The sequence below is a fragment of the Triturus cristatus genome, chromosome 1_2 (assembly GCF_964204655.1).
Source record: "Triturus cristatus chromosome 1_2, aTriCri1.1, whole genome shotgun sequence".
NCBI lineage: Eukaryota > Metazoa > Chordata > Amphibia > Caudata > Salamandridae > Triturus > Triturus cristatus.
The window spans coordinates 1,064,814,659-1,064,837,586 of NC_140580.1; the positions used below are offsets into that span (position 1 = coordinate 1,064,814,659).

Below are 22,928 nucleotides of genomic sequence, written 5' to 3' on the forward strand. Positions count from 1 at the left end.
TGGTTGTTTTTGCGGGCGCCATCACGCCTGCTCGGTGAAGTGTGATGCCCTGTTGCTTCCAGCCAGTTCCATGCGTCTTCAGCAGTGGTAAAAAAGTGAGTGGAGCAATCTGCGACCACCCGCAGGCACATAGTGAAGAGAGGAGAGTATCGGATATCAAGTTAACGCATTCGCCTCTTCACTGCCAGAAATGTGCTTTGCTGCCTCTGCACACCCAGTGCGTAGTCCGGGAAGAAGAGGACCGTCGCATTGTTCACCTTGACCTGAAGCACCGCGTCTCGGTCCTTGAAGTTGAGCAGTTGGAACCTTCCTGCCTATGGGCGCTTTCCACTGCAAAGAAGAGAGACAGCGCATCTGCTGGCATCAATGCCCTCAACCACTGTTCTATGTACGCTACTGTGTCCTGGCCCTCCGAGCCCTCCGGTAGGTCAATGACACGAACATTGTTGCAGTGGGAGCAGCCTTCGGAATCGTCCATTCTGCGCTCCAGTGTGTGCAGCTGTTCGGTGAGATCTCGCACCTCAGCAGATGTGGCCTTGAGGGCTGGAAGGGCTTCCTCTAGCTACGTTTTAATGCCGGTTACCTTTCCCACTAACTTGCAGTGGTCTGCATACAGCAGCGTGAGGTCGGAGGTTATCTTATCAATACGACTCTCCAAGGATAAGCGGGTCTGCAATAGTGAAGCCCCCACCTGTTCATCCGCCTTTAGTACTGTGTCAATTTTGGACTTCAACGTGGAAGGCCCGGTGAGATCAGTATCCCCCTGATCCAGGCCAGATTGCTTGGTGGCTTTAGTTAGCTGTGTGGCTGCTGCGCCCGCCCCGGCATGCTGTCTGCCCATCCTCCCTCTTGCCTATTGAGTATTGTCTTGTGGTATCTGGGATCCGTTGGGTCTGTTGACGTCGCAGGCCTCTACGCCGCAGCACCCAGCCACCCCAGGGTCAGAGCAAGCCGTTTTGTGATTCCATCCAGTGTCTTAATTGGGGCTCACATGACAGATCTCAGCTAACAGCCCATGGCTTGGTTGAAGCAGCTGGACCCATGCGCTTAATGCCCCATGCCCGTTGGACTCCTCCGTGCGACAGGCGGTGGTCTATTTAACAGCACCGACTACAAGTTTGTTCGCCTGCATAACACAGTCGTGGGTCAGGCCTATTGCTGCCTCTTGCTCCGTGGCTACAGGACCTTGAATGGCATCAGGTTGAGTGTCCCATGCGTTTCAGTCACAGTTTACACAACTGATGCAGCCTGGCCTGGGCTCAATACAGCCCCTGGACCCTGCCAGGCACCTGCCTTCTCCAAGCAGTTCAAATACAGGGCCGTGCCCCGCTAACCTCTCTCTTGGGGCTCTCCTGCTGCTGCAACTTCCCACTGGGGGTGATCAAATGGCATACAAGTTCCTGTTGTTGTGCCTATCTAGGTGCACCGCATGATGGAGTCTATAGGTGGAGCCGCAATCATGGGCACCTATTCAATCCAGCCGCCCGTAAGTCTTCCCGTTGCCAACTAGGTGCCATCAAAGGGGTGGCCCATGTACCTCACATGAGTGGGCCTAGGCTCGATGCAGCCCCCGGGTCCAATCGAACGCCTGTGTGTTCTCGCTTTTATCCGTGCAGGGCCGCACTTCATCGGGCCTCTCCCTGGTCTCTTCCATCTCCGCTGGGAGCAATTGACTGGTGTGCAGGCTCCTGCCTTGTTCACTGGCACCCCGTGGCCCTCTGCCACCCCCGTCAGGGACCAGTTAACCCCTCTTAGCAACGCGGCAATTGTTCCTGCCTGGCCAGGCGACGAACCTTCACTGGGATTGTTGGGCCTGCTTATTGGCTGCCGAGCGTACCTCCTATTTCCCCCTTGTGGTGTAAGAAGGCGCCCTTGGTGGGCAGCTTGGGCTCGACACAGCACCCGGGCCCCGCCATGGCCACGTCAGACATAGAGCACTTTTCTGTGGCGACGGGCCGTGACCCAACGAAGCTTCACGGCCCCCGGCAGCAGCCTGGAACGTCGCTGATGGTGTGCAGTGTAGTAATTAACAGGGTGGGAAGGGGGGGCAGGCGCCGGAATGTATCGAGGTTGAGAGCTTTTCCCCCCTCACTCCTCACCGCCCGGTTTGTGCCCTCCTGTGGCCATCTTCAGCTCTTCGCTCCACATCTGCTGCTGATGTCTCGCAGCCGCAGCCCAGATGCAGGCAGAGGCCTGGTTGCGCTGAGGTCTCTATTCGCCTCTGCAAAATGGCCGCGAGTCGCACCTTCTGCGTCTCCTACTCTGGGGGCCCCCGTGTGGCAAGGGATCCGATCTGTTTCGCGCTTGATTGCTTACAAGGCGCGCTCTGGTGTCCGCTGCACCGTGAGCTGACTTGAGTGGGAAAATGTTGCCTGCAGTCCGATGATTGCAGCGGATAACCGGGTCTCGGGCACGGAACTGCTTCAGAACACGCCCGCCATCTTGGCCGGCAAGCCACGCCCCCCTACAGTTTTGTCGCTCTGTTACGCCTCTTAACTTAACAACTCATAATAAAAACCCATTCAAACAGGAGTGACATCCTATTTTGATGAACATAAATTACACCCTTCAATATGTAACGTCGAAATCCAATGATTTACTCTGAATACTGTAAACTATATAAAACAAGTAATTTGTGGTAGTAGAAGTTGTAACTAGGTTGCGCGAAATTTGTGTAATTCGCTTTCGTGTAACTAAGGGAACAGTCAGCAAAATTATGTGAAATTACATGCAAATATGTCATTGTGTGCTATATTTTAGAGTGAAATGCATCTTCTCATGAATTTTTATGCGAGGATGCCTTTAAAGAAAAGCTCATTGAACAACAACTGCTTGTGTTCTGTTGTTCTCATGTGTTCGCTGTACGTTTTTGCAGAGAATGGTGCATAATTATTATAGCAAATGACAGCTGCTTGTGTTCCGGTCATTCACTTTGTCCTCATGCTCCAGCTCTGTAATTTTGCTGCAAAAGGGGTATAATTACGCAACAAGGCCTAATGGCGTATGTATTTTTAGGAATTTCAGGTAGAAGGCATAACACAAAATTCCCCAAATTACACAATTTGCATCACATAATTGAAATTTAGCCTAGGCCTAAGATTTTCGTTCGTAGGTGCTTCTTAAAATTACACCGAACCACCGGCATGTGTTGTAATCGTTGCTTGCTCTCGCTCCTGGTATTCCAAGTTATGCGTTAAATCTACAAGATCACAACTTTTACAAAACGCATCTTGGCAGCAAATATGCTCAAATAAAGGAGGTCAGAAGAGGGAAAATGTGCGGAGATCTGGTGTGACAACTCTGCTTCTGCACATTAACCGTCATTGCCAGTTGACTTTTATTATCTTAAAATAAAGTGTAGTTGCACTAACCCTTGTAAAGAAACTTGAGCCCCCACTGCTGAGGCTGATTGGAAGTCCAGCATCAGTGCAAGTATAATATCGGGGAAAGTCGCCCGGTAAGACATTTCATTCAGGAACGGGTGAGATGTGGCCTTTCTTACGATGTACTCTGAGGAATCGTTGACAAAAGCCTCAGATGGTTGGCAACTCACCAAGGCCCAGATGTATCAAAGGGTTTTGCCCATTCTGTGTCTATGGGAAAATGTTTTAGTACATATGGCCCCAAGAGACTGTGTTAGGCAATGTAGAGAAAGAAACAACTTGCTCTATAGCCTCCTGATAGAAGGTTGCATATGCCGGACACGGGGAGCTTGTCGATGTGCAATCAATTTACAGTGCACTGGGTACCAATGACTGTGCAGTCATGTGGCTAATGGAAGGCCAGCCCTGCCTTAATAGTAGATGCACTGGAGAAGGGAGTGCTACTGGGAAGTGAGTTTGAAGGGGCTGATGTCTGTTTGGAAATCGTCAGTTCCCAACAGAGGTTAAAGAACAGGCCGTTAAGGTCTGGGGGTTCACATCAGGCAGATATTGTTATGTCTCACAGCAACATGCATACAAAATCACATGAGGCATGCATGTATACTATGTCCAGGACCAAAAAGACCTAAGGGTGCGTCGAACATGGTGTGGAGCTTTGCTAGCGATGCGTTCTATATTATGCTGGATCCAGAATTGGAAGGCAGTGCAGATCTGAGTGGAAGGGGTGTAATGTGTTTGAAGCACGCGATACACTCACAATCGAGCTGCTGAGATACACATGAAACAAAATGTAGCCATCAGGTTGGACATTTTTATTTTATGTTATTTTATGTTAGATGTTTCTACAGCATAAACCCAGCCAAAAGAATCAAATCATTTTACAAAACTAAAAGTAAAATGACATTTAAAAGTGTAAATATTTGGGGCAAGGCTTAGGGTAAGGGTATTTTGAGTGGTTGAATTCCAGGGCCATTACAACTGGAAAACTCCACCATCATTGAAGTGGGTGGAGCACACAGAGGGTGCGAGAGATAAAAAGAGAAAGCAGAAGAGGGACAGCCAGACAGACCGAGGTGAAAAAATTAACTTGTATTGGCAAATCATTGCTGGGCTATTAGTTTTGCCAGTGCTTCTTTGCATTGTCATTGGATAATGCTAAGATGACCATCAGTATGTGATACATGCAGAAGCATGCATCACTGTTTGAGCACATATTTGGTGTATGTGCGGCCATCTTGGAATGGGTTTTCTACTAAAGAAAACCCAATCTAAGATTGCCACTGATGCACTTGCATGTTTGTACGTGTTGTGCCGCACACATTCTATTCTATTCGATTTGTAAAGCATATGGCTGCCCAATGGGCCTCTCAGCGCTAAAAGCACATGAGTAACTATAAAGCCAGTCCAGGTGGGCCGATGAGGGGCATGCATGCATGCATGCGCAAGCACTGTGATGCTCCGTTGGCCATTTTGTCATTTTTAGTTTGCAGTTCTGACATGGACGCCAGCTATTAAGAACAATGAATTGAAGTAAAAAAGCCTGTGCGAGAGTGTGAAAATGTTAGAAAGTGAACTAGAAGCACTTTGCTGCAGCCGGACCCTTATACAAAAAATTAAAAACATGGAGTGGAACCAGGGGGCAACAGATGGATAGAGGAAGGTGCAAAATAGGGGCCATGCGGGGACTGGGTTGCACGATAAGAGGAATAGGGATGAGGTATACAAAATAAAGAGGGGGCGAGACACATGAAAAGGGAGACTGGGGAGCAATGAGAGCGAGAGAATGACAGAAGAACGAGAAAGCATCTGGCGGGGATATCAGCTGGATCTAACAAACACATGCACTCTCATGGAATGCTGAAGGGGAAGAAAAAGGGTGCCCGCAGGGACAGCAATGGAAGGATACACCTGGGTGAGACAAACACAAGAAAAGAGAGGAAAGCTGTTGAATCAAGAGCAGAGACTCATAGAAAACAAAGCCATCTAACCAGGAGTAAGGACCTGACCTAAAGCCCACTTTAATTATAGGTGATGCATTGGAAACAACACGTATTTGACAAATAGCTGAAGTTGTCTGTAGCCAAGACCTAAAAAGTGAAAGCAAGGCTGTTGATCTTTCATATATGGGTTGTGCATTCTGTTGAATTTGGCATCAGACTCTTTGATTTTTGCTTCTCAATAGCCCCGTGATTTTGTTAAACTTAGGGCTACAGATTTCTATCTGGTAGACTTTAAGTCTAATGCTCATCCGTCAAAGTTTGATAAAACATTTACCCTTGAGGTGGGTGACAAGTGCATCGTCCAAAAGGATAGTTTTGCTTGTTGTAGGTGTCATATAAATGGCTTGTATTCCTCTGTAACTGTTTTTCTTACAAAACTTTATTTTTGTTTCTTGTGCCCGTGATCTCTCTGTTGTGCACATTGGTGGACGGTGAGATCTCTGCCTTACAACCAATGAGATGCGTTTCATCTCAGAACCGCAGCACTGAAAGGTAGCTCGATGGGTTACACACCTGTCAAGGCACACTATAATACACAGATTTAATAAGTATCATTGACATGAGAAACCCTACCCAATAGACTAGTGTTTAGAGACTAGTGAGTTGCGATGTGTGATGCATTATAGGGGAGGGCAAAATAGTCAGTTGTGGCCACGGATTTGGCGGGATTTTGGCCCCTCGCAATACTCTTTAATGCTGAACTCTGGCCAGATTCCGCCAATCGCCACATGACAGAATTTTTCTCCCACGAGGCTTCAAAATATGCGAGCTGACGAGCATGAGCGAGATTTGGCAACCCCTAGGGTGATTGTCTAATGGGGCAGTCGCCGGCATTGCCCGTTGCCGAGCAGTCGTGGTCTAAGGGCTGCCATCTGAGTAGATTTTCTACTTGAGTGGCAGCAAAATCAACTCGAATTGCTATGCGCTCCTGAGCAACGCATGGTGCAGTTCGTACTGACTTTCAGTGCTGCTCGTGCTACACTGCTGAATGCAGTGCGAGCAGCATGAACTGCACGAGCTGCATAGTTTCCGCTCATGGCGGAATCTCGCTGAGTTTTTCTGTAACTCTGCGGAATTACGCTGAGTGAAACTCTCTGAGTTCCGCCCAACCTTCTTAAGAAACGTGCATGTCACAGGTGTAGACCAGTCTTTATCAGTGGAGGCTCGCACAGGTAACACTGTGAGGCGGTGAGGCGGGGCGGGTTGCGGGGGTAGCAGAGTTCGACATATGACAGGAAAGGTGAAAGTAAATAAATAAAACCACTTACCCTGTGCTCGACAGTGCAAGGTAAGTGTTTTTATTTATTTATTTCTTTACTTTAATTTTTCCTGTTGTATGTCGAACTCCACTACCCCACCTCCCTTCCCCCCCCCCCCCCCCCCGCCCCCACACCGCCCAGCCTCACTGCCCCACAGCGTTACCTGTGCGAGCCACCACTGGTCTTTAACCTCCTGAGTTTGATAACATGAGGAACATTGATTTGGGAAATGAGCAAAAGTCTAGTGCTTAAAGGCAATGAAGTTTGTAGTGTGCGCCATATAAGCAGTCAGTAATGCTGTTATGGGCCCTATGCACATAGTGGAGTGTAAACTCCACGTGCCGGTGCGATGGCGCGTGAAGTGCGCCTCTCCTTTGGCAGTGGACGTGCCACAGAGCCTCGCAGCGCCTGGTCAGTTTCTCGTGTCAATTTCATCCGGTGCTGAGTTTGTACTTGCCGCCCTGCAGCTCCCCTGCTCGCCGCTCGCCAGGACCACTCCCCCTGCCTTTGGTCGGATCTCACAGATCTTTGAAGCAGCTCAGGTTTCCCTCTGTTTTCTGTTCTCCTCCGAACATGCCACACAGCCTTTCTTCCCTCTCTCTCCCCCCTTCGCTCGCCGTCTCTCGTTTTTTTTAACACACGTTTTCCCCTCCCCGGTCTCCTGTATCAGAAGGGGGCCGAGCTCCGGGTCTCCCCGCGGCTCCTGATTCGACGCCCTGCCCCGGGACTGACAGCCTCTGCATCTGCCCTCGTAGGGCTTCCACTCCCAGATCAGCCGGGCACGGGGTGTCAGTCCAGGGAACACCCCAGAAGGGTCAGACCGAGGCAGTGGAGGGAAGCCGAGTGAGAGGAGGAGGAGAGGGAAGGAGAAAAAGAAGGGGGTGAAGGAAGGAACTTGGGGGCCACGCATCACTCCACCCAACAAGAGAAGAAACGTCAACCAACACCAATGGCTTCATAAAAGTTGCCCCTCTTTTTAAAGGGGTACCCTCGCCCAGTTTGCTCCCTTCTGTTTTTCCGCTCTACGGTCTGATACTGTCCCGGCTTCCTGAAGCAGAGGACGGGGGGACTGGACCCAGCTCCTGGCGGAGGCGATGGCGCAGGACAGGCACACAAGGTGGAAACGGAGGACGTCGATACGGGACTGGCCTCTGTTTGTAGCCCTCTCTCTCTATGTATTCACCCAGTGCAATGCAGGTAAGGGGGCCTTTGCAAACGGGGTGTTTGACAGACAATGTGTCAAGCTGGCTGTCTGCCCACTTTTACTCCCTCCCCGCCCCCTAATAAAAAAGCAGTGCACCCCACTCTTACCCAAATTCACCATCTCGGTTCTACATTCAATTCAAACCCCCTGGCCCAACTTTCAGGACTTGCCCCCACTCTTTCCCCCGTCCTCTCACACCCACCCCCTATTCCCCCGTCCCTTTCATCAGTGCCACCCGAGGACGCGTGCCCCTTCTCCACCCTATGCCCTTAGTCCCTTTCCATCTCCCCCTTTAGAATAGTACCCCTTCCCTCCCTGTTCCCATTCCCCCCATCTATCTTTGGGATGTCTGCTCCCCTCTGCCTATTCGCCCACCCTTTAAATATCTGTGCCCTCACACTCCTCCAACCTGCACGTCCCGTATTCCTTTGCCACCTCACCCCTTCAGGGTGTGCGCCCTCCTCTCCCCAACCTTCAATTATCTCCTCACCCCTTTCGGACGTGAGCGCCCCCCTCCTCTCCCTTGCATGGCGCCGGTGCTTCGCTCCCACTCACACTCGAGCCCTTCCACCACCACCTTACCCCAGCCTATGCGTCCTCCCACGGGCCCCATTTCATTCGCCAGACCCCTCTTTGATGACGTTGCCCCTTCCCTGTCTCCCGTAGGTCCCGTGTGAGCAGGATTTCTGTTTTTGGGGTAACACCGTGCCTGCGTGCGTCAGATGGCTGGCTGTATATCTTGTTTTTACCAATGGCATCGCTTCTTGTGCCTCTTGAAAGAAAACAGCAAAAGAGCGCACTGTGTGTGATGGCTCGAGCTTCTAAAGAGCCGGCTTTACATCAGCAAAGTGCTCTGAAAACGATGTGCCCCGGGGCCTTGAGAGGGAGAGCGGCGAGACTTCATCCTCTGCAGCCCCGGCTTTGCAATGAACTCTTCGGAGCTCGAGGGCGCGCGCTTTAACACTCACTTCGTTCCCTGTACCAGTGCAGGGCGCGCTGCTCGATTCGGCGACTGCTGGTTATATAAGGGCAAACTTTTTCCTTGTCGAGGCATTTTCTGTCCTCGTCTTGCACAGATCAAAGGAATTCAACTGCACAGCCCACAACATGTATGCAGATATTTTTCCCTGTACAAACCTGGAAAAAGTTTGCCCCCTATTGTGCTTTCTCGGTACTTGCCTTAATCCCCATTAGTAGCATAAAACATGCTACTGACTCTCGCTCCCTCTCTCGTTTATCTGCGCTCTTTAGTGCATGATTTCTCCCCCCAACCCCCAGATACACTTTCGACTTCCAATCACAAAATAGAACAGCAATAACGTTCGAACAACTTTGCTTCACAGTATTCAAATCTGGCTGATTTGTGTTTTTTCCCGTTGTACATATATATGTTAGTCAGATAATGGAATCGAGGGACATAGAGCAAAATGGATTTGCCCAGGATCACACAGTTTATGGAAGTAGCGAACACGTGATGCAGATAGGGCTTTTCGTTTTTCTCGGTGCAGTGTGTGGCCACCGAACCCACTCTGTGAGCCTGTAGCTATGTCAGAGAAAGACTAGAACAAGCCTGGGAACTAGAGCTCAAAAAACTATTCAGCCAAGAAGTCCCCTAAACAGCTTCTAGGCGTTCGCAAATATAGACAGGTGTGGTTACTTAAAAGAAGTAGCTTGTCCAGAATCACACATTTCAGTCAAATGGGATACAGGCTCAGGTCTCTGCAATGTAGTCACCAGGACACGTCACCACTCCAGCACGACTGGTTCGACTGTGAAGTCTTGGTGCTTTACTTTCATTTAACCCGATAAAAGGTGCCAAGGCTTGGTGTATTTTCGAGGCTGCTCTAAAAAAAGAACTGTGCGTCTCTTTGACGTCTGAGAAATGAAAGAGAGTTCAAAGGTGGTGGGCGAGGTTGGGAGTTCAGATGGCATAGCTTAGGACTGACATAGCCGAGCAGATCTCTGTCCCTAGGGTGGAGTAACGACACTCCCACTACCCCACACGAGGACGTGTGCTTCGAAAGCCCTGTTGGAAACTGGCTTCTAGGCGCCCGGTGCGATCACTTTTCCAGTGAACCTTTCCCTAATGAAGAACAGTTCTGTCAATAGTAACCATCCCCCGCCCCCTTCCTCGCCCCTCTCCGGCCCCCGCACCCGGTCCTTCCATGGGCACTGGAGGACGCAGGGTCTTTTTCAGCTCCCAGTCCTGGAGTGCACTGGTGTCACCAGGACAGCTGTGTTTAGTGACTGGAGATGTATCACGACAGATTTCAAAGGTCACGGTGCTGCAACCACAAGGTCAGAGTGAAGAGCGTGGCATGGGAGGGACCGGCAACACTGGAGTCAGGAGCATTCATTTCGGCGGTACCCATTTTTGGGAGTAAATGTCAACCTTTATGTATGGCAGATGCTGGATTTATAAGACCTCACGGGGTTGGCAGGTATGGGACCTGGTTGACAGTGAGGTCGAGTGACTTGCCCAGGATCACACAATCGGATCAAGCCAGGATTAGACTTTATATTCAAGGAACACCTAACTTTTCATCAATGTGGGCTCCCATCCCTTACCTGGGCCCCTGAGTCCATCTCGTACTCTACCACGATCGATGCCCGTCATATCGCATTGCCACCCACCCCCCCTCGATGTGCAGCGCTTTAATGCCCCAGCCATTGCGTGCGTAGGAACTTCTTTTCTGAACAGCGATCAGTGTCGGCACTTGACAAGGCCACATGCCACATGCCTCACAGAACGAGCGCGGATGTCAAATCGGAACTAGATTATTTGGAACCGCTGAACCCTGTTCATAATCCTTGCTTCAGCATGTGACTAATTGTGTGATTTAAGGCAATCAATGTTTCTCCTTCCATCTTACACTGTGAATATGTTTTAAAAGGCGTATGGCGGGGTTTAGGGAAAATCAGTTTATCTCCCTTCCTTATTTTAAAAGTTGTATCGGGTGCTGACTAAATTGAATGCCCTTGTCCAACACAGTTGCTTTGTATACGGTCTCAACGGGGCCTCACTGTCACACTGTTCTGTAAACCCCATCTTATGGTCGAGATGCTCCTGCTACAATAAAAATGTTCTCAGTAACGCCCCCCCCAGGCCGAGCCTGATATTGCTAGAAGGGGCGGGGTAGGGTCTCCTCTCTTTGTGCTGAGCTGTACTGTAGGAACGCGGCCGTGCGCCCACATCCCCGCCCTGCACAACTGCGAAGGACAACGGGGCTGCTTCTGACTGGCGAGGCTTTACAGATGTCTCGACTACTCGGACACAGATTAGATGACTCGACTACTCGGACCTCGACTACTCGGACACAGGCGATTAGATAACTCGACTACTTTGGTACTGAATATTCAGATCTCTCGACTGCTCGGACTCTGAAGATTAGATACCCCGACTACTCGGACACTGGAGATTAGATAACTCGACTACTCAGACACTGAATATTTAGATCGCTCGACTAGTCGGACTCTGAAGATTAGACAACTCGACTACCCGGTTTCTGAAGATTTAGATACCCGACTACTCGGTTTCTGAAGATTTAGATAACTCGCCTACTCGGTTACTGAATCTTTACAGCACTCGGCTACTGAAGCTCTACTGATAGCTGACTACTCCGTTACCGATAACTTGACTACTTGGTTACTAAAGCTTTACATGTAGCCCTACTAGTTGGTTATTGAAGCTTTGTAGAAACCTCGACTATTCGGTTATAATAACTCCATTACTCGGTTACTGAAGGTTTGCAGATAACTCAACTACTCGGCTATTAATAACTCGGATACTGATAACTCGATTACTTGAGCTTTACTTTCGGAACGCGCCCCTGCGCCCGCACCCCCTCCCTGCACTGCTGTGAAGCACAACGGGATGCTTCTCACAGGCGAGGCTTTACAGATATCTCGACTAATCGGACGCTGAAGATGTAGATGACTCTACCACTCGGTTACTGAAGCTTTACAGATATATCGACTACTCGGTTACTGAAAACTTGATTACTTGGTTAATGAAGCCTTTAACTGTAGCTTTACTACTCGGTTACTTGGTGACTGATAACTCAACTACTCGATTACAGAAGCTTTAACAATACTGAAGTTTTACAGATAACCCGACTACTCAGGTACTGAAGCATTACAGAGAACTCCAAAACTGAATCTTGACAGATACTGAAGCTTCACAAATAAGTTAACTCGACTACACCGTATCTGATGCTTCACAGATACAGGTAACTGAAGGTTAACAGATAACTCAACGACTCGGTTACCGAAGCTTCACAGATAACTCGACTGCTCGGTTACTGAAGCTTCACAGATAACTCGACTACTCGGTTACTGAAAACTTGACTACTTGGTTAATGAAGCCTTTAACTGTAGCTTTACTACTCGGTTACTGAAGCTTTACATTTTACTCGACTGCTCGGATACTGAAGCTTCACAGATAACTCGAATGCTTGGTAAATGAAGGTTAACAGATAACTCATCTACTCGGTTCCCGACCCCGGGACATCGGATTGGACAGTGTACATTGCCAAATGTCCTTCAATTAGAACCCGGTCGCGCGGGGCCTGTGTGTCTGGCAGGGGCGGCGTCCTGTACCCGCACTCTATCTTCTGAGTCGAACTTCGAAGGCGTCTGATCTGAACCGAGAGAAAGATGAACCCCATCCCCTCCTCTCCAGCTGTGCTTTACAAACGTCACTCGCGCGTGCCAGAGGTTCTTGGAGTCTGGCGGGGCCTACGTATGCTCATAGTGGGTGTGTCCATCTACGCGAGACCCCCGCACCGATCGGTTATGCTATGTTGTGTGCTGCCCACCTTTATCTACAGTGCACAAGCAATTGCTTCTTAGCAGGGGCTTGAGATGCCTGGGAGCTGGCACCGTCGCATAAGTGAACCCTAAGCGACCCACCCTGTCCACACGACCTGTAGGTTTGTCAGTACCTGCACGCCCCTGCACAGCTGCTCCACTTCTGGCGGGGAAGGAGGGTCTCGGCCCTGCACAACTGCTGTACATCTGGTGGAACAGGACCTGCACGTCCCTGCACAGCGGCTGTGCTTCAGGCAGGGCAGGAGCTGCACGCCCCTGCACAGCTGCTGCACTTCCGGCGAGGCAGTAGGGGCTCAGCCCTGCAGGACTCCATAGCTTTAGGTTCTTCGCAGGGCTGCTCTGTTTTAGTGCAGGCGGGCTACACGGGCGTTTATGTGGTTAGTGCAGCAGGTGCAGTAGCACCGGGCCCCACTGGCGTGAAGGGTCCAGTGCTCGCACCATTGTACTTGTCTGTTACTACCCAACCAGGGGCAAAGGCTCATATTCCTCGCTGGCATTAGGGCATCAGAATATCACACCATATGATTTTGTTTATGTGTCAAAACAAAAAGTGTTGTCCGACATATGACATGAAAAGAATGTTAGGACAATTTCTAAAGAAAAGTGAAATAAATCACACACTGTAGAAGTGCCACCCAAGGCTTCGTTTCAATATTCATTTACCACGAATGGTCTATCTGGACTCTATGTTTCTTTAACACTAGGTTGTGTGGTCAAGTCCAGGTAGTATAAGGACCCAAGCCTGTTTTGCTAAACAAGTGCACTAGAGAGCAGCATGGGTTTCAGTCAAACACACAGAGTGCACTTAAAGTGCACATAGTGCTGTACACTACAGAGTAGCGGCGTTCCGTCAGAGATACAGAGTGCGTTCAGAGTGTACGGTCGGATTGGTAACGCGGCACTCGGGCAATGCCCGAGGGGCCGGTATCCCAATTCCAAGTGTGGGCTGTTTTTCTGAGCAGCCTGCGGGTCCAATTTGGGCGGTTTCTGTGTTGTTCGGATGCCGCCAGCGGCCCAGTGGGTGCCTGAGGGGCCTTTTTAGAGGTAGATGGGCATCCTTTACCTTTCCTTTATCAACCCGCAGAGGTGTCACTCCCTTTCTCTCAATGGGCTGGCCCATTAATATATGCAGTTTGAGCAGGGGCAGGGGGCCTAAGGGAAAGTGATCTCACTTGTTTTCAGGTGTGTTTCACCAGTGTAAACTAATCCGTGCATTTTTTTTTACCCCCCCCCCCCCCCCCCCCCTCTTTTTTAAATACAATTTCGCCTAAGCAGTGTTTTGCGGAAAGGCAATATACAAATGTGGGCCACTTTTTTTAGCGTGCCCGGGCCAATTTTTAATCCCAATCCAACCCTGTCACTAGAGAGGAGAAGGTGTTTCAGTCAGACATACAGAGTGCACTAAAAGTGTACATAGTGCTGTACACTAGAGAGCAGCGGGGCTCCAGTCACATATAGAGTGCGCTCCCAACGTGCACAGTGCAGAGCACTAAACTGCAGCTGATGTTTTAGAATGTGGGCCAGGGAGGCGCAGCTGGAACAGTGAGGAACCGTGACAAACCCCCATCGGGGCCAGGAACCGCGCAGCTGAGCCTGGGAAAATGCTGGGCGCCGATTGGTCCGCGTGGTTTAAAGTGACAAATCGGAAGGGGGGAGGAGCATCCCGGTGTGTGTGCCACAAGGTAAAAGGCCGTGGCGGGTCCCCCAAAGCAGCATGTGCCTTTGCCATTGACCCACCCACCCACATCGGTAACGCAGGCCCGCAGCCGTGGATTGCGGATGTGCTTTAGCAATGCAGGGACAGCACAAAAGGACAGCAGAGGGAGCGCAGTAGCCTAAGGTGGAGCCACCGAAGCACGTGCCCTTGGGACGCCTTATGGCTTGGGCACCGGGAGCAGGCTATGGGGTCGGCCTGTGGTTAACAGAGGGCGGACACAGCACTTGCAGTCCAGAGCAGGCCCGAAGGCCACCCACAACACTTGGCAGCAAGGTGTAGCCTAGAAGCCGCAGGAGAGGTGCTAGACCCTGGCTGGGAAAGGGCTTCCGCTCAGGGGGCTGTCACAAGGTGCTGTTATGGACTAAGTTCTACTGCTGTTGAGCTACAGATAATGTGGACAATGATGATGTTCTGCATATTTTAAATAATGATCTGTGAATTTTGCATATCAATATGTGAATAAAGAGGACCTGCAGCTGTTTTGCACCATCCAAGCCGTGTTTTTCATTTGTGCCAGACAAAGGAAGATGGGGTTCAGGTAGCAGCTTGGTAGCTCGAAGGTACTAGCCCTCCTGGGCGGGGTTAGTCATGCATGCAGCGTGTGTGCACAATATGCACAGCGTGGTACACTAGAGAACCGCGGGGGTTCAGTTGCAGATACAGAGTGCGCTCACACACAGTGAGGTACACTAGAAAGCAGTCAGAGTTGAGTCAGACATACAGTGTGTGTTCACAAGGTGCACAGTGCTGTACATTAGAGAGCAGCCGGGGTCCAGTCGTAGATACAGAGTGAGCACACGCACAGTGCTGTACACTAGAGAGCAGCCAGAGTTGAGTCAGGCATACAGAGTGTGTTCACAAGGTGCACAGTGCTGTACACCAGAGAGCAGCCGGGGTCCAGTCGTAGATACAGAGTGAGCACACGCACAGTGCTGTACACTGGAGAGCAGCCGGGTTCCATTCGTAGATACAGAGTGAGCACACGCTCAGTGCTGTACACTAGAGAGCAGCCAGAGTTGAGTCAGACATACATAGTGTGTTCACAAGGTGCACAGTGCTGTACACTAGAGAGCAACCGGGGTCCAGTCGTAGATACAGAGTGAGCACACGCACAGTGCTGTACACTGGAGAGCAGCCGGGTTCCAGTCGTAGATACAGAGTGAGCACACGCACAGTGCTGTACACTGGAGAGCAGCCGGGTTCCAGTCGTAGATACAGTGTGAGCACACGCTCAGTGCTGTACACTAGAGAGCAGCCAGAGTTGAGTCAGGCATACAGAGTGTGTTCACAAGCTGCACAGTGCTGTACACCAGAGAGCAGCCGGGGTCCAGTCGTAGATACATAGTGAGCACACGCACAGTGCTGTACACCAGACAGCAGCCGGGGTCCAGTCGTAGATACAGAGTGAGCACACGCACAGTGCTGTACACTGGAGAGCAGCCGGGTTCCATTCGTAGATACAGAGTGAGCACACGCTCAGTGCTGTACACTGGAGAGCAGCCGGGTTCCATTCGTAGATACAGAGTGAGCACACGCTCAGTGCTGTACACTAGAGAGCAGCCAGAGTTGAGTCAGGCATACAGAGTGTGTTCACAAGGTGCACAGTGCTGTACACCAGAGAGCAGCGGAGGGTTCCAGTCGTAGATACAGAGTGAGCACATGCACAGTGCTGTACACCAGAGAGCAGCCAGAGTTGAGTCAGACATACAGAGTGTGTTCACAAGCTGCACAGTGCTGTACACTAGAGAGCAGCGGAGGGTTCCAGTCGTAGATACAGAGTGAGCACACGCACAGTGCTGTACACCAGAGAGCAGCCAGAGTTGAGTCAGACATACATAGTGTGTTTACAAGGTGCACAGTGCTGTACACTAGAGAGCAGCCAGAGTTGAGTCAGACATACAGAGTGTGTTCACAAGGTGCACAGTGCTGTACACCAGAGAGCAGCCGGGGTCCAGTCGTAGATACAGAGTGAGCACACGCACAGTGCTGTACACAGGAGAGCAGCCGGGTTCCAGTCGTAGATACAGAGTGAGCACACGCTCAGTGCTGTACACTAGAGAGCAACCAGAGTTGAGTCAGACATACATAGTGTGTTCACAAGCTGCACAGTGCTGTACACTAGAGAGCAGCGGAGGGTTCAGTCAGATATACAGAGAGCGCTCAAAAGGTGCAGTGCTGTTCTTTATCCATATTCTAAACATTACACCAGTAGTAGCCTCCATTTTTGCCCTGGTGGAGCACTCTTTCTGTCATATTGGCAGGAGAAAAATCTGTTCACTCCATGAATTACCACACCAGGAGCTACATTGCCCCTGACCGTCTTTACACATCTGCTGGCACTAGTGTAGAACAGTTGTGGGACTGTCTCAACTCTCCAAACCGTCTCGTGCATAAAGAGGGAGTATCTTGTTTTTTGAAGAAGTGGACGGTTTCCTTTTCTAGAGCTGATCTATGAACCAATTCCCATTAAAGGGGAATGTCCCACCCAACACGTTTTCTTCGGTATTTCAGTAGCCCACATTATAAAAAATACTAGAATCTTCCAATCATTTTGTTTTTTTCCAACGTGACGTTTGTCTTTTTTTCAACTTTTGCGCCTGAAAGTTAAAACCTGGCAGACACAATGGAAAAAGATATTTTATTACTTTATGTGGCTAATTAGCAGAAGTGTTCCACACCGTGCAACAAAGTATCCTGTTGCACTTTTCCACTGAAACGTGTCAGAGAATGTTAAGAGGGAGAGCGACGGTGGCTGCCAAGTTTTAACTTTCAGTTTTTCAAGCTCCAAAAAAGCCACAGTAGTTCATTTGGACAAAATAACACGAATGCATGTTTCCAGGATTTTGTATTGCGGGTCACTTAATGCCCCCAAACTGTGTTAGGCGGAACATTCCTTGTAAACACCATAGCACCCGCTGCCTAGGTGGCATGACCACGGTTCCCACGCTCCATCCCTGAGTTATGGTCCGTGCATGTTATGACTTAGACCTTACACCCTCCTCTCGCATCATCTGTTCCCAAGAGGTCAGTCACATCCGATTCACACAACTGCATCTTGACGGACTTAGTCACAGGCATGTGAAGTGTCTCGTGCATGGCGGCCAGACCAGTGCCTACGGCAGCCTGGTACGAGTGGCAGCGTGCCCGAATCCTGGGCTCTCCTCTCTCTCACTCCTGTGACGTGACCCTGGGGATTAAATGACGTGCTGGGTACTGTAAACACACAGTGCAGAAACTTTTAGGGTGTCAGAATGTCTTTCAGGACTTCCAAAAAGTTATTTAGCTGAGACAGTGAATGCAGTCAATCTGTTTGCCGAAGATCACACCCGTTGTCTGTAATGGGCTGGAATTCAAAACCGGGAAATTCTACTTCCAAGACTATTACGTTTGCCCCAAACCCTGAGACATCACTTCTGGTACAGGTGCTTCCCTGATTTTTTTTTTAGAACTAAATGTCCCATTTCCTCCGTGTTTAATAAGCATCTGTGAGAGATGTATATCTTTGGCTGGCAAAGGAACGACGCCAGTGCCAATGCCATCAGCGTATGCCATTGGTAGTAACTCTGCATTGCAGAGTGAAGCTTTGCATGCCAACCGTGCCAGTTCTTGACTTAAATCCTCCAATCAAGAGCTGCAAATGGGCAGTGTAGTGTTTGTGCCTCGTGGAACTTCCAGTTGGCCAGTTGGAAATGGTCCGTACTGAATCCAGTGTCAGCATATACTTTTGACAATGCACTATATATGTGCAGCAGAAAAAAGTAAAAGAAAATCCCACTGGGTTAAAAAGACAACCGAAAGCCACAGACTCGATCAACTCCTTCATAGAAGTCACTGGAATATTCTTACGAACAGCACTTTCTAAGCCTAAACACGGGCATCCTCCCAACGGGACCCAGTGGGAACCATTCCTAACAGGCCGTCTAGAAGCTCCCTCAGGGGTGTTCGGCTGTGGATAGACATTCAAAGCCCACAGGGGCTCGTAGCTGGCAACCCAAAGCATCTCCTGTAAGAGTAACCAAAGACTGTTCCGAAAGCCTCTGGGCTTTAGTTGCATCTGTCAGGCTATGGTGGCTGCATGTCCCCGAGCTCATTGGACACATTTAGAGGTCGATGTGTGGCAAGAACTGTTTGGTCGCTGCATGCCATAATAGACCCAGATGGCATAGGTTACATTGGTGATCGCTTATAAAAAAGAAACAACAGCAGTCAGTCCCACTGTCGGTGAAAAGAGTGGGGCAAAATGTACTAACAGCCGTGCAATCAATGCCATCACGCGTGTTGGTCTAAATTCGCACTGAGGCTGGTGCAATGTATGTAAAGTGCCCCCCTGTGTTCCAGCAGCAGGGAGGGCTGAGTTAATGGGAGTGCACATTACGCACAAAGGCTGAAAGAAGCCAGGTTTGAAATGCATTCTTGAGCCAAGCTAGTTGTCCAGAAGATGGATGTGCCGTTGTAAGTATTTCCACAGACCCGTCCAGTGAGTCAGCAAGGGCGCACAGAGCCCTCACAGACTCAGGGGGGTTAGAACTGATGCAAAGTGGCACCGGAACACTCTTACTGAAGGACATTTAGACTCGCAGAGCTAGGGTCTTGACAGATTTTCTAATTAGTATGTCGGCAGATTCAAAGGGCTTGTAAAGTCGCACAACTAGGAGTTTGATGGAGTTGTAAACTGTTTGGCTCTGATTTGTAAACTCATAGAGCTAGGAGTTTCATGACATTGTACACTTGTAGAGCTACGAGTTCTATGGACTTGTGAACTCAAAGAGCTAGGAGCTCTATGGAGTTGTAAACACACAGAGCTAGGTGTCCCATGGAGTTGTAAACCCATACAAGTAGGAGTTCTATGGAGTTATAAACACGCAGAGCTAGGAATTCCATGAGCTCTAAACTGAGATACCTAGGAGTTCCTTGGAGTAGTAAACTCATAGAGATAGGAGTTCCATGAAGTTGTAAACTCGTAGAGCTAGGAGTTCCATGGAGTTGAAAACTCAAAGAGCTAGGAGTTCCATGGAGTTGAAAACTCATAGAGTTAGGAGTTCCATGGAGTTGTAAACTCAAAGAGCTAGGAGTTCCATGGAGTTGTAAACTCATAGAGCTAGGAGTTCCGTGGAGTTGTAAACTCATAGAACTAGGAGTTCCATGGAGTTGAAAACTCATAGAGCTAGGAGTGATGCAAAGTCCGTCCGCCGCTTCACCGCCAAAGGCAATCGTACTGATTGCCTGGCGGACGGTGCAGGTCACCTAAAATGGTGGCGGTGCCTAACAGGCACCGTCCACCAATTTAGGATGTGGGTGAAAAAAGGCCTTTCCATGGCAGCGATGCCGCCATGGAAAGGCTGGCGGGGATTAGGTTTGGGGGACTGTTGCGGCCCCCTTTGTTTGGGGGGAGTGTTGCTGCACTGGTGGGATACCCATGGTACCCCCTGCATTTCCCTGCACTGCGTGGCAGGCACTGCAAGGTGCCTGCAACGCAGTGCAGGGAAATACAGTGCATGCCATTGTGACATTGCGAACGGTGCTGCATCCAGCAGCACCGTCCGCAATGTTAAGGGCCCGGGATGCGCCCGCCATAATGACGGGCGCATCGTATTATGTGTGGTGAGACCGCCGCATTACTGGCGGGCGGTTCCAATCATCGCAACGAGGCTGCCTGCCATCGTCATGAGCCCCCAAGTCACTATGGGGTTTAAGAGGCTTGTAAGCTTACAACTAGAGATTTGAATGACTCCTAAAGTCATTACAGGAGTAAAGTACATCTAAACACATACAACCATGCTGGGCCAGGACTGGAAACCAATCAGCCCTGGCACAAATCTTGAAATCATCCCCATGCTGCAGGAGCAAACAACTAGAATGGGGTGATGGGGCATGGTTGATTCATGGCAGCGCCATCTCCTGCTGCTTTTTGAGGACATGCCAAAGTTGCAGAATGTCTAGTCCAGCCCCGGAGCTATGGTGCTGAGAGACTTGTGAACTCATATTCCTTTGGATTTGAAGGACTTGAAGATGCGTACACTTCAGGGTTTGAAGTGCTTGCAAACCATTGCAACTAAGGGTTTAAGGCACTGGTGTGGTAATCTGAAGAGTCCTAGGACACGTATGAAAATGAGTGTGTCAAAACAGGGCTAATCCAGTTTAGTTCTAAATGCAGCCTGAGCAATTGCACTGCTGTCAAAATCTTAGGTAACCAATATGGCCCTCTCTGTGTTCGTTTCTGTTCTGGACATACTGGACAGAAGATACGCAAGGGCATGAAATTGGCTTGTAAAGCAGCTGTAGCCACTGAGGAGGTACATTTAACCAAGCACTTCATCACTACTCCCATGTGCCAATACTTCTCTTAGAGGGCTACATTCCTGGCTTCAGTATCTGCTCAGCCCTGCAGTAGGATTGCTAGTGTAAAGCATCCTTGAATCTTACTGTGACAAGTACTTCCCTCCTTTTGTATGGTGCCATGCCGCCTACCTCCTCTACGTTTCCACACAGGGAAGAACCATTCCCTTCTCAGAACATGAATAGTTCTTAACATCTCCCATGGGTGCTGGATGGGCCTGTTTGCGAGACCGATATAGTGATGGCAGCCAGACAGAAATAAATAAGGCAAGAGAGCCAACTGATAGAAGGAATAATTTTCTAGATGGAACCAGACCACATTGGCTCTTAGTCCATCCAATTTAGCAAATCACTAGTCATGGTGCAAGAGAACCTCAAGTTAGTAATGTGTACAAAGGAAGGCAAGCCTTGCGATTAGACGCCAACTACTGTTTTCAGCTCCTTCCTATCTCACAGCCCCACACCCTGAGCACATACAACTAACACTAAGGTTGTGCTATTTCAGCTCATGATCGTTCAATGACATTGCTATGTTCCTCTTACGTACAGGCCCAAATTAAAGGCCTGAATGAACATGCTAGTTATATTTAGCATGCTGCATGTCTTTCCTGAATAATGCCACTTCCTCGAGTCCTAGACTTGGGAGATGAAAGTGAGAGGGACAGGAGAAGGTACAGGGAGCTTGATGTGGACACCAAATAAGCACACTGCTCTAATAATGCTCTAATAATGCATGCCTGCTCGAGATGTGGTGTTCATAGAGGTTCACCAGAGTAGGAATGAATACCAGTAGCACTAAGATAACCAGGTTATAGCTTATACCAAGATCAAACCCAGAAACAAATGGAACAAATGGAATTTCTATGATTTTTACATATATTTCTATATCATTTTACTAAGTCGGGAGTCAAAATACTCCGTTGACCTTGCATTTGGTTGTTTTGTATGGTTTAGAGATGACGTATATCATATAGACACCTGCCAGGTTTGAACACACTGTTATACTGTGTTATGTTGGCTAGTGGCTGGCTGGATCCTAACATAGATCTTTGTTCATAGCTGTATTTGTGCCCAAAATCATCGCTGCTTGTTTCTTTCTGTGGAGTGTGCGGTTGTCCACTGCTTGGTTCCTGGCAGCTGTCATGTTTTGAGGCATCTTTCCCCATTCCATGTCTTTGATGCAATGCTATTTTCATGTAGGTGTGATAAATGTAAGCTACTGTCTTCTGGAAGGTTGATGTGTAGATTGGTGAGATGGTATCGATGTTCTGTTGAGGTGGCAAATGCTTAGCCAACTGTCCGGCTTGGAACAATGATGTGCCCATTGTGTACTAGGAGTTGTGTCTAATGTGCCTGCTGCAATAGCGTGAAGTGTGAGTGGATGCAAAAGGGTGCATTGGTTCCTTAGTTGCTCTGGCAAGGTCATGTAGGTATGTATATTGCTTCAAATGGTAAGTACCGTCCATTGGCATCATTCTCAGGGATGGTCCTTCATGGGCGGGGTTATCCTGCTTAACAGTGGTCAGATATTTCACAGCCGCGGTCGGTAGTAGGAGTAACTGCAGGGCGGTGATGTGGGGAGTGGGAGGGGGAGGGTGAGGGGTAGTAAACTATGGATACCGGAGGTTTACAGGTAAGTTAACATATAAATTAATAAAACGAATTTCGTTGCCTGCACAGCATCGCATTTGGGGATGCAGTGCATGCAACGAAATTCGTTTTATTAATTTATATGTTAACTCACCTGTAAACCTCCGGAATCCATAGTTTACTACCCCCCACCCTGCCCCTCCGCCTCCCCACGTCACCGCACTGCAGTTACTCCCACTACCGACCGCGGCTGGTATTTCAGCCTCCATTACATGTCTTTTGTGGTTCCTTATTCAATCAAACAGCCTCAATTGTGTTGTTAAAAAGAACATGTGCATTACCAGCATCCAAATCTTTACTAGCAGTGATGGGCACTTGAGAGGTGCCATCAGATAACTGTTTGGGAGTTTTGATCTTGTGGTTCCTTTCCTGTCCGAGGGTATGATAGGTGCAAAGCTGGGTGGCTGAAGATGCAGTGTGTTTGAAAGGCCTCCAAAGCTAGTTCACATCTCTTATAATGCTAGGAATGTGAACACCTAGCAGTTCATTCCATCACAGGAAAGGTTGAAAGATATTGGCCCCAGAGTCCTTGACTTGGATTTTCATGAA

General features: G+C 49.3%; 1 protein-coding gene across 2 annotated transcripts in view; it reads left to right on the forward strand.

The window, feature by feature from the left end:
* The first annotated feature begins 7,419 nt into the window (after window positions 1-7,419).
* The window catches only part of LOC146868662 (collagen alpha-1(V) chain-like), a 469,251-nt gene continuing 453,742 nt past the window's right edge, over window positions 7,420-22,928 (forward strand). For both annotated transcript variants that reach the window (XM_085612768.1, XM_085612776.1), the window contains exon 1: window positions 7,420-7,839. In XM_085612768.1, the coding sequence (XP_085468894.1) occupies window positions 7,737-7,839 (103 nt within the window). In that variant the 5' untranslated portion in view covers window positions 7,420-7,736. The remainder of the gene's footprint in view (window positions 7,840-22,928) is intronic.